The sequence below is a fragment of the Ammospiza caudacuta genome, chromosome 2 (genome assembly GCF_027887145.1).
Source record: "Ammospiza caudacuta isolate bAmmCau1 chromosome 2, bAmmCau1.pri, whole genome shotgun sequence".
NCBI classification, from domain to species: domain Eukaryota; kingdom Metazoa; phylum Chordata; class Aves; order Passeriformes; family Passerellidae; genus Ammospiza; species Ammospiza caudacuta.
The window spans coordinates 114,626,719-114,644,094 of record NC_080594.1 but is presented as its reverse complement, the minus strand read 5'-3'; the positions used below and the strand labels follow the sequence as shown (position 1 = coordinate 114,644,094).

Genomic DNA, 17,376 nt, shown 5'->3' with positions numbered 1-17,376 from the left:
AGAATAGTCTTCCCCAATTTTCAGTGTTTCGTATGGGATTTGAAATGTCTCTGCAACCATCATTTATGATAATTTGATAAATGAGTCTCTCTCAGGATAAAGAGGTCTTGGAGTTTGATTTAATCAGACAGCTTCTTTCAATCAGAGTAAGAATATGTATTTCTATCTTTATTCTATTTCCCATCCCTTTAATTTTATTTCCTGCCATTTTGCCTAAAAATGCAGGACTGTACCCACTGTAGTCAATATTTGTGACTTCCATCACAGATGCCCCTGTCTCTGAGCCCCATAAACTCTCACTTGAGGTATTATGGAAAAGGGACAGGGAGCCCTCCCAGACGCTCTCTCATGGGCTGCTTTCTGCAATGTACAGCTCCAGGACATGGAGAATGACAGGAACTGAACAAGTGTCTGGCTCAGAGGATGTCCTGGAGCTGGCAACCTTCTGCCTGGAGCCTGCCGGGTGTGTTCGCTATAGGACGTGAAATAAAACAATGAGGACATGCAACTCTCTAAGGTAAAAAAGAGGGAAGTTTATTTTCTGACTCTAACATTTATAGATTTCCAAAAGTGACAGTGGATTGGAGGATGACAGTGCTACATCTCCAGTGACATTGGACAAACCAACAGTCTATCAAATGTTTCTCCTCCATGAAAGAATGCAAAACAACAAGTTTTTACATAAAGTGCATGAGAAAGTTCGTTACAAGAATGTGAACGATCAAGATTCAAGAAGATACAAAAATGTAATCAGAAGGCTTAGAAAAACTTGAAAAAACAGGGCAACAGGTGTGGGAGGTCAGGTATAACTGAAATGACTGCTGGATGGGATGGGAACCAAACCAAACTTATTTCCATGCTTGGAGCATCCCCAAACCCACTTCTCCAGGTGCCACCCTCGCAGTAAAACAGAAGCCTGAGCAGTGGAAGGCCCTGCTGGGTGTGTAGGGGACCAGCCTAAAGCATCCCGGCGGGTTTGATGACACTCACTTCTGGACGAGCCCTGTGGGGCTGTGAGCCTCTTGGGGGTCACACTCAGCTCTGTGCTCTGAGGCCGGTCTGCAGCAGCACTGACACATCTCAGAGCCCCCACCTCGGCAGCCACAGCCACCCCAGGGCGGCTGCGGGAGTGAATTCCAACAGAACCAAGCAGAGAGTCCGCACTGCTGCGCCTTGGGAGCCAGGGCCGAATTCCCTGGGAATTCGGGGAGACAGCAGAGCCTCCCAGCAGGGCTGTGGGTCAGTGCCCGGCCCCAGCAGCAGCTGCAGCACCATCCCCGTTGAGCAGCCCCGCACGGCCCGGGCCGGGTCCCGCAGCGGGGGCGGCGCCAGCGCGGGGCGGGCCCGGCACAGCCCGGCCGGAGCCGCCGCGGGAGCAGCGAGCCCCGGAGCGCCATGGCCGAGAGATGCGACGTGGTCGTGGTCGGGGGCGGCATCTCAGGTGGGTGCGGGGACGGCGGGGAGGGAATGGGGCAGAGCGGCGGGGGATGCGCGACCCCCGCCCGGCCCGAGCGCATCCCCCCGGCTCGGTACAACCGGCCGGGCACAGCCCCATCGGTCGGTGCCGTATGGTGCAGGCAGTGTTTTATTATTATAAACTATTAATAATGTCAATTGTAGTGTTATTTTCTCATATTTTTATTTAATTTTATTTTTATATAATTTTTATTTTATAATTTACTTTATCTTTGGTTTTATTATTACCCATTTGTATTCAATATATATTTGTATTTGTATTATTACCCATTGTAATAATAATTTGTAATTATTATTACTATTTTATTCGATTCATCATTATTACTTTTTATTCTTATTTATTTTACTATTAATTTTTCTATTATAATTTATTTCCACTATTATTTATTTATTATATTTATAATAGATAATTTATTATTTCTTATATTTTATTTATATAATAAAATATTTTTATTATAATTTTTATTATAATTTATGTCCATTTTATGGATATAAACTAGAATTGATATAAACGATAAATTTTTATAGTTTATATAAATTTTTATTATAGTTTATATCCATTACCATTCATTTTTACTACTATTGTTCATTTAAATAAATTTTTAACTTCAATTTTATTATATATATTTACATTTTATTTTTCTGGTTCTTCCACTGTCCAGTCCTGGCATCCCCTGAACCTGTGCAATTTTTTTACAGTACCCCTGGATCTTTTGGACAAGCCAGGCTGGAAGCACTCGGCATCCTCTGCACCCAGTCCAGGGGTGTTAGGTAGAGGCCCATGTGATTAATTTGAATTCTTGGCTGCCTTTTGTTCAGCACAGGTAGAGGCATAAAGGAAAAATGCCTGAAATCAGCAGGGTGGATAGGAAGTTTCTAGCTCCCCTTTCAGCACAGGTATGGGTTTGAGAGCATGAGCAGCCTGGCAGAATGGACAGGCAGCACTGGGGCCCTGGAGCCTTCTTGCACTGGAGTGACAATCAGCTGTTTTTAACCCAGCCTGGGCCAGAAAACCTCTGTGCCTGCCCACAGTGAATCTCTCCCCTGAGCATTTTGTTCTGAGATGCATGTGCCAAACAAATTGTGCATGGGCAGTAGATTTTTTTCCCCTGTGCCTTTGGCATATCAACAGTTGGATTTTGGCCCCTTAGCATAGGGAGGTATGGAGTGATAGCTCCTGTCCCATTGGTGATCTCCTCAGAGCATGAGGAGTGTGCTCACATGCACAGATCCAGCAGTATCTCCTGCCAAACCACAAACAATTACTTGAGATCTGTTACTAAATGTGATTTTGTCCATCTGTTTTTCATATGGCTTTTAATTTCCACTATTTACTTCTGTAAAATTTTAGGTGTCTGTTTAACCATCATGTTAAGGTGTGTAGCATGCAATTTGAATGATATACAAAATGCAGAGAAAAAAATCAAAAGCATTATTTCCTAAGAATGATTCTCTGATAAGAAACTGCTGAATAATGTTTGAATGTTTCAAGTATGTTTATACAAACGGCAAAACATTAACCAGTGCTTTTCTATAAAGCACAGTGGATTCTGAACTCAGTGCTGTGGCTGATTTTTAACTTACACCGTGTGTCACAGTGAAACTCAAAGTAATTAGCCTGTGGTAAATATTTGTTCATGCCTTGTAAACAAAAAACATTTCCAGTAGCATGGTTTTGTGCAGCAGTAGTGCTGCATTCCCTCTGTTGAATGAGTTGGAGTGAAAGAGTCAGTGTAACAGCTTTTAAACTACCCCTGTTATCTGTGGTTGCCATGGGAATATTTTCACGGCAAGCCTGCCCAGCGCACTCAGGTTTTTCTGGAGGAGCATCAGGACAGAGGAGCAGTGCTGAGCTCTGGTCAATCGTGTGCTTCACTCTTTGCCACCTGTGGACAGCAGCAAGTGGCAGGGGGAACAGTTTTCTATTTACTTCTATTAACATTAAATAGCCACCAAAATGCTCCTGTTTGGTGCTGTAGCAACTTTTCTCCTCTCTTCCCACAAAGGCTGGAGAAATACACAGGCACAAAAATGGCTTTTGACTAAGCATCCCTCTTCATTCCCTTTTTCCTTTAGCTGTTGTGTGCAGCTCCTGCTCACTCTGATTCACTCTTGTCTGTCCATCATTGAACTTGCAGCCAGGTGATGGAACTGTGGTTTTAGATCTCCTTACCCTGATTTAAACCCCCTGCTAACATGCACAGCTGCTGCAGAGATCTCTACTCCTGTCCACTAGAGAGTGAAGTGTTTGAATTTTAGAATGAGGCAGCCCTTGGAGGGCAGGGCTGTTGCTGCTCCACAATTCCTGTGTGTGTTCCTTCAGAAAGTCCCTGGATTTGAGCTGCCCGAGGCTCTTCTGACCCAGGCTCTGTGGCTGCTGCCTGTGCAAACAAACAGCAGAAGGCTCTTGTCACACTGAGGTGTGCTCGAGCCACCTGCCCCAGCCAAGCAGGGAATTGCAGAGCAAACAAAGACCTGCTGTGCCAGCAGGAGGATGCACACAAACAAGTGTCAGAGCTGCCCCTTGGCCATCTCCTCTCTGTTTATTTCTGCAGGTAAAGCAAGCTGTGCATTTGCAGGCTCAGACCCTCCTTGGCAGCGGCTCTGCCTGTGTTTTTATCCAGATGTAATTAGTAGGGTTTAAAATATAAAGACTGAAATCCTGATCATGAAATAACAGTGCAGAGACCTTCACAACCCTGGCAGTCTCTGTTCATTTACCTGAAGATGCCACTTTCTTTGCTGAATAATTTTTAGTGTCCTTTATTGCAGGTTTGATAAAAGGGAAGAATAAAACTAAGGAACAATTTAAATTTCCTGCAATGGAAACCTACTCAAAATTAGTCTTCATTTCTTTCAAGTCAAAGTAATGGTCTGTGGCTTTTCTGAAGATGTAGGTAATCTCTTGATAATATTGAGGATAATTAAGACCTCGGAGGAACAGGAGGATTTGCTAAGGGTAGATTCTGTTTTTTGGGTAAAACTTCAACAAAAGCTTTTGAAATATTTTGCAACTGGTGCAGATTAAAAAGAAATATTTCAAAAGAAAATTTCCCAGAGTCAAAAAGCATATATGAAAATGCTTAGCCACACATTGCATGCAGTATGCCTGGTACTAAAGAATATTTAGATCAGAAGCATAACAGACCCTCTTCGAGCTGGAATGTGCATTGTGACAGAGTCTTCTCTTTGCTTGGAGTCCTCACTTTTACTTTGAAGGGCTCCTCCAGCACAAGGGTCAAAACAACTATGAGAAAACTATAAAGTAACATAATCAAACTTGTTTATCTTCTAAATTGAGACACCAATGGCTTCAAATAAAATCTTGAAATCTGCTCAGAGATTTTGTTTAAAGACTTTCTCCTTTTGTTTTCAAAAGTGTCTTCTTGTCCCTGTTTTTGCCATTGGAACTGCATTCCTTGTTTTGTTTTCAAGTAAATGATCAGATTTTATCCTAATCTTATGCCAGTACTACTTAAGAAAATGCTTCTCTTAAATCTCTGGTGCATAGATTTTACAATCAAAGTGAGGTTAATTGGATTTTTTTTTTACCTAAAGGTGAAGTCTTTTGTTAATTATAGTGTTATTTGAAGTATGCTTGGTGTTTTGCTGTTTACAAGCAACCTGCCGTGTTCCTGTAAGCCTAGAACCAAAACATAGTGTAAGAGAAAATAATTCTATTGTTATGTTGGGTTTTAAAAACATTTCCATACCTATTCTTGCATTATTGAGGTGCCACTGTGCTCTCTACTCTTCTTAAGCCTCACTTTTAATTTGTGTGACAATTTAATGTGCTGTATAATTACAGCAGCTCTCACTGCACCTGTGAACCACTGTCAAGCTGTTTTAAAAATAAAAATGAAACAAAAAAAAAACAAACAAAAAAAAAAAAAAAAAACCCAAAAAAAAACCAAAAAAAAACCAAAACAGACCAGGTGTTTTGAGGGCTATTATCTGATGGTGTTCTATCTCTTTAAAAACAGACTGATGCAGAGGGCAAATTTGTATTTTAAAAGAAATCTGGGACACGTAAGAAAACTATAGATGAAATACCTAATATTCAGTAGACACTGAATAGATACTGAGTAGATTCAGTTGTTTCTTTTTGCCCTCTGGTAGTAAATTACAATGTCTCAATGTTCCTCCTCTGAAAAGATGGTTTACCAAACAAGACTATGTTTTAGGAGAACATTACTAGTCTGGGAGTCCTGTGCTAGATGTCCATTTGGAAAACCCCACAAAGCCAAACTGAGGGCATGGATGGAACAGCTTTTCATGAGGAGCCAGGTTGGATTTGTCAGTGGGGGCACTCTGACCCTCTCCATGGAATTTCGGCCTCTCTGGGATGCACTCTGGCAAAGGGAATCCAGGACATTTTCCTGTCAGCTGGCATGATGAAGCTCTTGGTTCACATTTTCAGTCACCTGTCTCTGTATCTGACAGCAGGAATTTATTCCTTTTGTACTCAACCTCTCATGGTTGCAGCAGTATGAGCCAGTTAGAGGGAATCTGCATTTGACTTCTAGACATTTCACAGAAAAAAACTTGGCAATGCACAGTACACAGAACAGAAAGCAGCTGCATAATGTTGTGAAATGGTTTGGTAGCCTAGGCAGCAGGGACAGCTCTTGTAATTCACTGTCTGAGACCTCCTAATTGGTCTGAGAGTTGATTTGATAAGAAGCTTTCCAGCCTACCTGCAGGAGCCATCTCATCTCACAGGGCTCAGGGTGATGCTTCATTAAGGAAAGGTTTTTCATTAGCTTATTTAGCCATTATGAAAGGGTGTTGTTAGGGAAAGTTAATTCAGTCTCTTCAGCAAAATGTGAGAACTACCATGGAAGGGGAAAAAAGGTAAGTTAGGATGGCAAAACTTTGGGAAAGGAATTGCTGTTATGTCTATTACATGAAATATTTTAAGTATTAAGGGAAATAACTGGTAGGGAACCAAAGTTTATGTGCAGCAGTGGGTGTTAAAGTTACAAACTGGAGAGTCCACAGGATTTTCTTATCTGTGCTACTGAATTGCCTAACGATTTTCAGGAGAGACTGAGAGCTCTTTGTAAGTGAATTCTATGCATTGTTTGCTTGGACGACCACCTGCAGGGGTACTTTTAGTTGGTGAGATGTGTCAGAGATTGGTCTAGCACTTGACTAGAACCTAATCACACTGGAGGTGGTGAGTGGTGTTAGTCTGCACTAGGGGGTTGGTTCAGATCAAGTGTGTGATGTTCTTTCTGCACTATTTTTTCCCATAGACATTTTCAGCTGGTTGTCTTGGGAAACTTAGTTTCCCTGATCAAAGATAGTGACATGGAAAGAGTATTTTAATTTTGTGCTCTTCTTCCTTCCATGAAGACACAGTTAAAAATTATTTACTTGGTCATCTTTGGACCAGAGATGTGCACCTGCATCCTCTATGTCTATCCTCTCTGCATTCTCCTTTCCTACTTCTCTTTCTTTCATTTTCTTGTAGCATCAAGAGGTTGCCAAAAGATCACATTCTGCCTTCTTATGAATCATGATTTGCTCATTTTACTCCTTGGCACCATCAAGTTCAGGAGTTATTTTAGAGAAATGCAGTTCATTGTGCTTCCCCTGCTGTGAGGAGTGATCAGTGTCAGTCTCCAGCACCATGTCAGAAGCCACAGTACCACAGCTCTGGGTTAGACACTGGTGCTGTGAGGAGCAGCCCCCTGCTCTGGCTCCATCCTGGAGTGCTCAGGCTGTCTAAGATGATCTCAGGAGTGTTGAGATGTTGAGTGTTGAGAGTTGACAAGGATGCTGTTGGCTACTGCAGGTACTCTTACTGGTGTGTGTATGTAGTCTCATCCAAAGCTGGAGAGAAGTGCCAAAAAGCTGTTTATTCATGTTTGCACTGCCTAGGCAGCCTGAGCAGTGTGGGCTCACACAGCCCTGACAGTCCCAGAGGCAAACTTCCAGGGCTGCTTGTATTATTGTAAACCAGCAGAGATTTTGCTCTGTATTTACATATCTTACACAGCAGCTAATGTCAATGAATTAGGCCTTATGCTTAATTTAATCAATTCAGAAGGCTTTTCTTCTTCAGAAGTTATTATTCTGTGTGTAAACAATCTGGGGGATTATGGCTCATTTCCCACTGCCACGGTTTCCTTCTCCATAACACAACTGACAACTGTAATTAAATAGTTATGTTATTTCATGATAAAAAGCCATGTTGTCTCTCTGCCCCTTCCCAAAAGAGGAGTTGTTTGCCTTTGTGTTCTGTCTCTGTTCTGCAGCAGTTATTTCACAGAGGGCACTGATACAGCACTGAAGTTTATCATGCTTATAAAAGTTTACTGAGCAGGCTCCTAGATTATTGAAGACCTTTCTTTGGATTTCCTTTGCTGACAGTGTGTCTTGATGTCCTTACAAACCACTCAGGGGTGATTCTAAAATCAGTCATCATTCATGAGGAATTTTAGTCATAAAACAGTTTAGGTTGTAAGGGACCTCTAAAGGCCATTCTTCCAATGACCATTCTTCCAAGGTCGTCTTCTATTCCAACTGCCCTCCTATGAGCAGGGACATCTTCAGCTAGATCAGGTTGCTCAGAGCCCTGTCCAACCTGGCCTTGAATATTTCCACCACCTCTCCTGCCCAACCTGTTCCAGCTTTTCACCATCCTCATTGTAAGAAATTACTTTCTTTACATCTAATCTGAATCTACCCTCTTGTAGTCTAAAAATCATTATCCCTTGTCTTATTGTGACAGGCCCTACTAAGAATTTCATCCTCATCTTTCTGGTAAACCTCTTTAGGCACTGGGAGATGTTCTATGGTCTTCCCAGAGCCCTCTCTTGTCCAGGCTGAGCAGCCCAAGTTCTCTCAGCCTTTCCTCTTAGAAAAAGTGTTCCATCCCTTGGATCATCTTCATGGGCCTCCTCTGCACCTGCTGTAATAGGTCCTTGTCTTTTTTGTGGTGAGAACTCCAGAGCTTCAGCCAGGCTTTAGTTTCTTGAAGAAATTCCATTCATCTCATTAAAGTTTCAGTGATTTAATTTTTATATAGCCATTTTTGAACTTAACATGATTTTCCTTCTGGGCTGATAACCTATTTCATCCTTGTAAACTTATGTCAGATGTTATTATCATTGCTGCCTTGAAGAATGGTCAAAATGTGGTCATTCATCTCATCCACTGTATTTTTTTTCCCTTGTGGACTGATTTGTGTCTAAGGTTTATAATTTTGTAATGCTGCATTATTCTTGTTTAACATTTTTTTGCTGTTTTCAGTGGTTAGTGAGGCTGCACTACAGGCCATTGATATTTAAACCATGAATGACTAACATTCTTCTAAATAACCCACCCATGCTCTTGTGTTTTGCACAACAGTCTTTGTCCTGTCAGTCTTCAGTTCACACAGCTTGCTTTAAAGAAAAACCAGTATAAAATCACTCAGAAAACTGTATTTTCTCCATAAACCATTATTAGATTTGGGGTGGAAGGGAAGAGAAAGAAGAAGGTCATCAGGATCTCATGTGGGGAGACCTTGAGTTCTGGATAAGTTAGTAATAAAAAGAGGTGCTGAAAAGTTAGAGGTGCCTGTCAAGCCAGAGAGGAGTTGCATTGACCTAATCAAGAAACAGTGATAATATTATTTATGGGAAGAGCAGGTTTCTGATCCTGTGTCACCCACAGCCCCACAGGACTCAGCTGTGTGAGTTTTGTGGGCTCTTAACAACATCAGGAGCAGCAGCAGTGGATGGAGAGCAAGGAACTGCCCAAGGAAATGATGGGCATTGGGATTTTGCAGGGGAGCTGTGTGTGATTGTGTAGCAGAAAGGAGAGCAAGGGATAGGATGGGGGAAAGCAAAGTGAAAACTAGCCCTGGTGGTCTAGTCTAGAAAGTCTGAGACCTTGTGGGTTACTCCTGGTAGCTGGCACTTCTGGCAAAATAAATCACAGATGCATTAATTTTTGCCACTGAAGCGTCTGGCTGTGGCTCATTAGAGGCTTGGGCATCTTGCAAAGATTAAGTTATGTTGGTGACCTGGCTTCTGTTGGAACTTCATTTTTCAGATGTTTACAAAGTTCTCTGAAGTTTTGATTCATTTTAAAGCTGCTTATCTTACAGATATTACTTTGTACTATTCAACTTTTTCATGCTTTTCAGTTCCACCCAGCTGGAAGTGAGGAGAGTGGGAGGAAACATGCTCCTGTAGCCTCCTGCCTCCCAGGCAGCTGCTCTTTATCTTGATGGTATAATTCACATATAAAACATTGAATTGAGTCTGTTCAGTTGACTGCACACAGCAACAGCTGATCAAACAGCAGGTTCATGCTGTGCACCATGATTACCTGGATTACTAAGATAGCTTGAGTATAAACTGGGCTCATTTTTGCTTGAGTGATAAATCTGTGTTTGAGTGTATTAAATATTGGAGCAAGACACCTCTTTTGTTCCAATATGAATTAATTTTTTATGAGGTAGCTTGGCCAGAGGCTGAATCAGTGAGTTATGCTAAATAACAAGCACAAATGAGGAAAGGAAAGGGTGTAAATGCATTTTTTTGTCCACTTTAGATAATTATCTTTTCTTTTATGTTTCATCATTTTTGCCCCTACACATTCTATCAGAATGGTACAATTCTAGTGGTAGCATTTTTTCTTTCATAGCAGTGATGTTTTTATGAACTGTTTGGCTCAAACTTCCTCCTGCCTGCACTTAGGATGGATGGATGGACGGCACAAGTCATCTTATTTAGTGGCTCTCTTTTGGGCTTCTCTAGACGACATTCTCAGCCTTTGGTATCTCAGCTGAGGAATGGTTTGGGCTTCCAGCAGGGCTCATCTTAATGTTTTGGTTGCTCAAATAGATAAAATGTTCACAAATCCTTGTAGGCTTTACAATTTAGCCTCTGCGAGTGTGTGCACACCTATTTGTATTTGTGGGCTGTGATGATGGTAGGAATTTCCAAAGAGTCTCTGGGGTGTGGCTGTTTGGAAGTGACACTGAGAGGTGCTCAGTATAAATCTGTAATTATTATGTGCTATTTGTGTGAAAATCATTAGCTCAAAATGAGTTAAAATGTGAAACAAAATGGGCAGCCATGGAATGAGGCCATGATGGGTCTGCTGGGCTTTGCTGTTGCCCAGCCTGGCCTAGGTGAACACCTGTGAGTCATTAGATACTGAGAAATCTGGGAAATTACACGTCAATCTTTAATGTCAAGATATGAGAATGATAGTCTGTTTATTTTTCAAGTTCACTTCTTCCAGTTGATTTTGTTTTTTGAGCATTTACTTTTCTCAGAGGACTAAAAAAAAAAAAAGAATTCTTTGCTTGAGAACAAGCAAGACTTGGCAAAACAGATAAGCATTTCTCTTCTGAGGCAACTGTTGCATAATTTTACGAAATTTTCCAGATGCAGCTCAGTCTTTTTTTTCCCACATTCCTGTGTATGGAAGGCAAAACTATTCTTCAGGGCAAATCTGACTGGCATTTTATTTGCTTGTAGATCTCTTCGTAATAGTAATGCCTGAAAGGATACCTTTAGGAAACTGCCTGTATAGACAGACCCTCAGCCAGTTCACTGTGCTCAGCTTTATTTGATCTGTTTGCTGTAGTACTTTCAGTTCTTTTCTTTTTTCCCCCCTCCATTGTGTCTGCTGTGTTTTGAGGCAGCCCAGATTGTAAACTAGCAGAAAGGGATGACCTAAGCTAAAGGAGGCCCTGGAACTGAGAGTGTGTGATAATATCAGAGTATAAATGATAATTATATTATTCATATTATAATTAATATTAACTTTTTTGGTATACCCTGGAGCCATAACAAAGGACATCTAGAATGTGTTTGGGTTTGGTTTTTTTACCTGACTGAAGCCTAGGAGAAGAATTCTGACATCCTTTAAAGTGTGAGGTGGCCATGGCTGTTCATGACAAGTCCTTTAAATGAAGAGAACACAGTAAATGATTGATACTAGAAATCCTCAACCTTTGAAAATCTGGACTGCCCTGTTTTGTTAATATTTTGTCAATATGCAGTTTCAAGGGGAACTTCAGATGTAAAACTGAGGTGGAAATGAGGGAAGCCTTGGGCAGAACAGCTGTGCCTTCAGTGCTTCAGCCTGGGTAGCACTCAATAGGTACCAAAGGTGTTGGGTTTCCACCCAAATGTCACAAATTGTCTTCATCCCATGCTTGGCAGGGCTTGAGCTTAACACCCCACAGCTTTGGTCATCTCACTCCTATCTGCCCAGGCTCTGTATCACTTAACCAGTTGCAATGCTTGGGACAAGCACAGGCTGAATGTTTGCAATTCTGGTTTTAGAAACTTAATATATGCTGCTCCATGTCCCATGAATGGTTCATCCATGAGCTCTTGCATGGGGAAGAGATCACAGGAAGCTGGGACTAGAGTTTATGCTTCCATGAAGTCCCATTAACTCATGAGGATGCTCTTATTGACCTCGGTGACAAAATTACAGAATTAGAGCTCAGACAGAAAAACTCATTGCTTGTCTAGACAATGAAATGCCAACAGAAATAAATTATATTTGCTCATGGAGTGCTGTATCTTAGCCAGAAATGTTAGGTCTTTTGTACAAATATTTTAAGTAAATGTACATTTTAAGCAGATAGGTTGATAATGTCTCTTTTTGCTCCTTGGGGTTTCTGAAACTGTAATTTTGTTGTTTTCCTAAGCTCTGTAATGTTCTAGGTGAGTGATATTAATTTTAATGGCATTAATTGCAGCATGATGATACAGTTTAGGAAAGCAGAGTATCTCCCCATGGCCAGAATACTTGGGTCAAAAAAGAGTTGCTGTGCTAGTTTTCACTGTACTGTTTAGACATGAAGGTAAGGCATGACTGAGAGTGACAATTTACATTGGCTCAGGTCTACTGTGGTTTTAGGTGCTGAACTATAATTTTTGAATTTTCTTTGGTAAGACTGAGTCAGATATCTAAATTACTATTGTTAAGATGGCCCAAATTAGAGAAGTTAAAAGGTTGCCTTCATACTGAAGGCACATTATTATCACAAGAGCAAAATTCCTTGACCTTTCAAACATGTGAGGAACCTTACAAAACAATCCTGTACCACCTTAACTCACCCTGACCCTGGGTTTTGCTTTTTTGTTGCTGTTGTTGTCTTGGTTTTTGTTTTATTTACAATCCATATCTATAATACCTTGCAGGCATTATTGTCTCAAGCCATTATTTCAATTAAAACATTTTGGCTGGCTGACGATGAGTGACAGAGCTAAAGATGACCAGTGCCAGGTTCAGTCTCTCAGGGGTGGAGCAGTAATCAGATTGTGTCCATTAGGGCACAGACAAGACCAAGGCAGTTTCTATTAAATTGCAGTTTCTAGCACAGCAATGCAATGAGGAAGCTGTGGAGCACCAAGGAGAAATCCCACTGGTGCAAAATGGATGCTTGGCTGTGGGTGAGGTCTTCTCCCTGCTCCTGCCCTCCGTCCCTCCAGGGTCACAGTGACATGGAAGCTGTCACTGTCACAGACACATTTTATGAAAAATACTTTTGACAGGATTTTTCTCCTGAGAAGCTGAGAGGCCTCAGAAATGAAATGTAAACAATGATTATCTGCTGCTGTGGAATGCAACTGGTGCATCTGTGATTGGTCCATATGAGTTGTTTCTACTTGATGACCAGTCACAGGTCCAGCTGTGTTCGGACTCTGGTCAGTCGCAAGATTTTATTATCATTCCTTTTCTTTCTTTGCTGGCCTTCTGATGAAATCCTTCTATTAGTGTAGTTTTAATACACACTATTAATATATATCATAAAATAATAAATCATCCTTCTGAAACATGGAGTCAAGATTCTCATCTCTTCCTTCATCCTGGGACCCTTGTGAATGCATCACTGTCACTGATGCTGATGGCACTGAATTACAGGATGTGGTGGGGACATTTCTTAGAAGGAGGTCAGAGAGCCCTGAGTATAAACAAGGAGGGTTTTTGTTTGAATTTTTGAGTAATTATGTCTAAGCAGCGGCAAAATGTATTCTTCCACTAACTGATCTGATTTTTACATGCTTGAAACTTAATTCCTGATTGATGGAGTGTTTTTTCTCTTTCCCCCTCAATTTACCTCACCTGCTTGGGGCATGTTCCTCTCAGTTTCTTCTTATGGACTTCAGCTATGTTGACCACTAATGGTGGTGTTCTCCCCAAATGTCCTTCTGCAGCATTAACAGATGGATTTTGTTTCTTTGGGTACAGTGCAGCAGTTTTGGCCAAATTCATTTATTTGCTGTGTGTATTTTGCAAGTATTCCTGAGCATCAAAAGTGGTAGGTCAGGGATACTGTACAAAGACATCTAATAGTGAGGGAAGTTGTATTTCCCATGTACTCCTACAGCAGTACCAGCTTCTATAATTTTTTGTAGATTTTTACAGATTTCCTGTTTTTTTTCCTTAACATTTTTGATACTTCAACTGGGGATTTTAAAATTTATTTATTTGGGTTTGGGTGGGTTTTTTTCAGTCTTTTTTTTCTTTGAGACTCGTCACTTAATTTAAGAAAAGAAGTAGCTTTGCTAGTCAAAATGAGACTTATATTCAAGATCAAGAAGAAGAATATGAAGATTACTAAAATAACAGGTTAAATGTGTTAAATAACTGTCGCAGACATTTCTCCACAGAAATCCTTTTCTTTCATATTTCTGTGTCTTCGGGAGCCAGAGGCCCCCGAAGAGAAGGTAAACAATTATTATCAGCTGCTGTGGAATGCAATAGGATTCACCTTGATTGGCTCATTTTCTATGTTTATAATTAAGGGCCAATCATGAGTGCAAGCCAGGGGACTGAGTCCCTGGACACAACTTTGTTGTGGATTCTTTTCTATCTATTCTTAGCTTAGCTAGCAGCTCTGCAAACCTCTCTCTATATTCTTTTTAGTATAACTATAATGTATTATATATCATATATTAATAAATAAGCCTTCTGATCAAGATACAAGATTCACCGTCTCTCTCTCACCAGCAGCGACCCACTCAGGCTGCTGTAATATCTGGTGACCCCTCGTGTCAGAGCAAAAATTAATCTGATAAGACCAGAGGAGCAAAATTGCTGCACTGGGTAAAAATCCTGTATGTGTAGCATTTGAGGGTTGCTTTGAAGTGACCTCAGAAAGTGGATTCAAGCCAGGAGCTGAAGAACCGAAGATCCTGATTTGGACAGAGTTCACAGCCAAGGCTGACCACAAAGAGAATCTTTCTTCTGGAAAACCATCAGGAAAGATGATGGAAAAGAGCAGCAGACCTGTGGAGCTGGCCAGAGCAAGCTGGACTCTTTCAAAAGGTACTGTTCACTTTTCTATCCCTGATGAACCAGCCCTTCGTAGCTTGTGGCTGTTTGTATGGCAGACCCATGCCTTGCCAGAAGAGATTCAATTCTCCCCTTCAGAGGAGAAAATAATAGCCCTCTGGAAACATTGGTGCAGGGAAGACGGTTTCCTTTTGTCAAAAACGGATATCTATGAATTCTTTCGATGGGCAAAGCTTTTTGGGTTCTTTGCTGATGTCTTATATGCTTTAGATGCTTTTGTCTGGGAGTGCATGGACTCGATTATCCAGCGCGTCTTTAGTAAGGGACGCGTGTTGCCTTCTATCTACCCAGCATTTATAAAGCTTTTCCCTGTCCTGAAACGCAAAGCAGCTTGTTTTCGGTGGATCTCTAATTGTTATGGCCAAGCTCCGTTTCCACCACCCTTGGCAGAAGACCCGGTGGGGGACGACTTTGGGTTTTTTTCCCCCCCCTGCTTCGCGGCGGGGGGGGCCGAAACTTCGCGGCGCGAAGAAGTTTTTTTTACTCTTGCTCCGGAGCATGCTCAGATGGGGTGTCCTCCTTCCCCCCCTTCTCTCTCTCCGGGGGGATGGGAGCGGCCGCTCAAGCCAGCGCCGGCCTCTCAGACTCCGCCTTCAGAAACGGGGGCGGCACCGGTCTCCGACGTTTCCTCCACGGCCCTGCTAGAGCCGTCACTCCAGGAGATCCCGTCTCCGCCTCTCCAGGAGGTCCCGCCCGCGGTTGCACCGGCCTCCCTGCCCCCGCAAGAGCCTGTGTCGGAGAAGGCAGAAGAGACAGCACTTCCGTCGATTGACCTGTTGCTAAGCAACGGTGACGCTCCGCCGCTTCTCCAGGATCCGCTGGTGCCCGTGCCGTGTCTGCCACCGCCTCCAGCCGAGACAGTTCCTGTTCAGGATGGGGCTGAAAACGCCGTTGAACCTGTGGGACCCTCGGAGCAGCCCGCGGGGGATCCCACGCTCAGCGCGGTTCCCCCCCCGGTTCCGGCTCCCTCCCTGATGCTTCCACCGGACGTCCCAGCAGCCGCCCTGGAGGCTGGTCTCTCCTTCAGTGGGGCCGGGGCTGCCCGCCAGCTCACTCTTGCGGCAGTCCGGCTGCCGGCTTTCAAGCTCGGCGGTTTGGGGGGTGGTTTTTCGGGGATTGTCCCATGGAGGCCGCCGCCTCTCTTGTGCCCTAGCGGCGAGGGGGAGGGGGCTCCCGAAAGTTTTGCCTTTGGTCCCCAGCCCAGTGGGGGTGGTGCCGTGATGCTGTGGGAAACAAACATTCCCAGACCCGAGATGAAGATTCTCGGGGCAGCTTCTATTTCCCTGCTGCTGGCATGCCTCAGTGGTTTAGGGGAAAGGAAGTGTCTCACTACCCGTGCTGCCATTGTGCTGGCAGAAAGGTTCAGGCCTGCAGCAGGAATGCAGAGCCTTCCTTATGGGTTTGGCCTGGGATGCTAGGCTCAGGAAATTCCTGGGCCGGGCCCGCTGCGAGGCCTCTTGATGTTTCTAGGGGTTCTGGTTTGTCCTACCGGTCCGGGTCCCCCTGTGTGAGCCAGTTTTGGGGTTCCTGGTCCAGTATGGGCCAGGGCCCCCAGGGCCTTTCCTTCTCTGGCATTGCTTTGCTTGGCTGCTGCTCTTTTGCTTTTCGATCAAAAAAAAAAAAAAAAAAAAAAAAAATTAAAAATTAAATAAAAAAGATTGAAAATAGGCGGACAGCAGCTCTGAAGTGCTGAAGCACTGAAGGGCCAGAAAAGGACATTCTAAAAATTGTTCAAATTGTTTCAAATTGTTTAAAATTGTGTTATGCTGTTTCAGGACCAAAAAGGACTCTCAGATGTCCAAAAGAAACAACTTCAGCTGATGGACTGTTCCTGAAACTCAGCTGCATGGACTTGAATTCTCTTTGCATTGTTTCTTGCAATTTTCTTATACTGTAGGATTGTTTTAGTGAATTATTAGTATTTTATATTTTATAGGTGAAGGAATTTCCTGTTCATTCCACATCAGCATTTTTCTTTTATTTTTATACAATTTAGAAAGGTGAGATGTTGCACACATTTCTCCACAGAAATCCTTTTCTTTCATATTTCTGTGTCTTCGGGAGCCAGAGGCCCCCGAAGAGAAGGTAAACAATTATTATCAGCTGCTGTGGAATGCAATAGGATTCACCTTGATTGGCTCATTTTCTATGTTTATAATTAAGGGCCAATCATGAGTGCAAGCCAGGGGACTGAGTCCCTGGACACAACTTTGTTGTGGATTCTTTTCTATCTATTCTTAGCTTAGCTAGTAGCTCTGCAAACCTCTCTCTATATTCTTTTTAGTATAACTATAATGTATTATATATCATATATTAATAAATAAGCCTTCTGATCAAGATACAAGATTCACCGTCTCTCTCTCACCAGCAGCGACCCACTCAGGCCGCTGTAATAAATAACAGCTTAAATGTTTTAAATATCCATGGAAATCTATGAATAATTGAATAATTCTGTTAAAAATACTTGAGTTCATCTACCTTAGACCCTGAACTGAAGTCTTACTTGTCTGTATATAATCAATTGCAATGTTTCCTTTTTTTGCTGTCAGTCTTGTGAATCATTTCTGCATCCCC

The 17,376-nt window shown here is 42.4% G+C and overlaps 1 protein-coding gene across 1 annotated transcript in view; it reads left to right on the top strand.

Annotated features, from left to right (window-relative positions):
- Window positions 1–1,342: 1,342 nt before the first annotated feature.
- Window positions 1,343–17,376, top strand: part of LOC131554932 (amine oxidase [flavin-containing] B-like) — a 57,273-nt gene continuing 41,239 nt past the window's right edge. Inside the window, exon 1 of the mRNA XM_058800551.1 lies at window positions 1,343–1,441. Within this exon, the coding sequence (XP_058656534.1) occupies window positions 1,396–1,441 (46 nt within the window). The 5' untranslated portion in view covers window positions 1,343–1,395. The remainder of the gene's footprint in view (window positions 1,442–17,376) is intronic.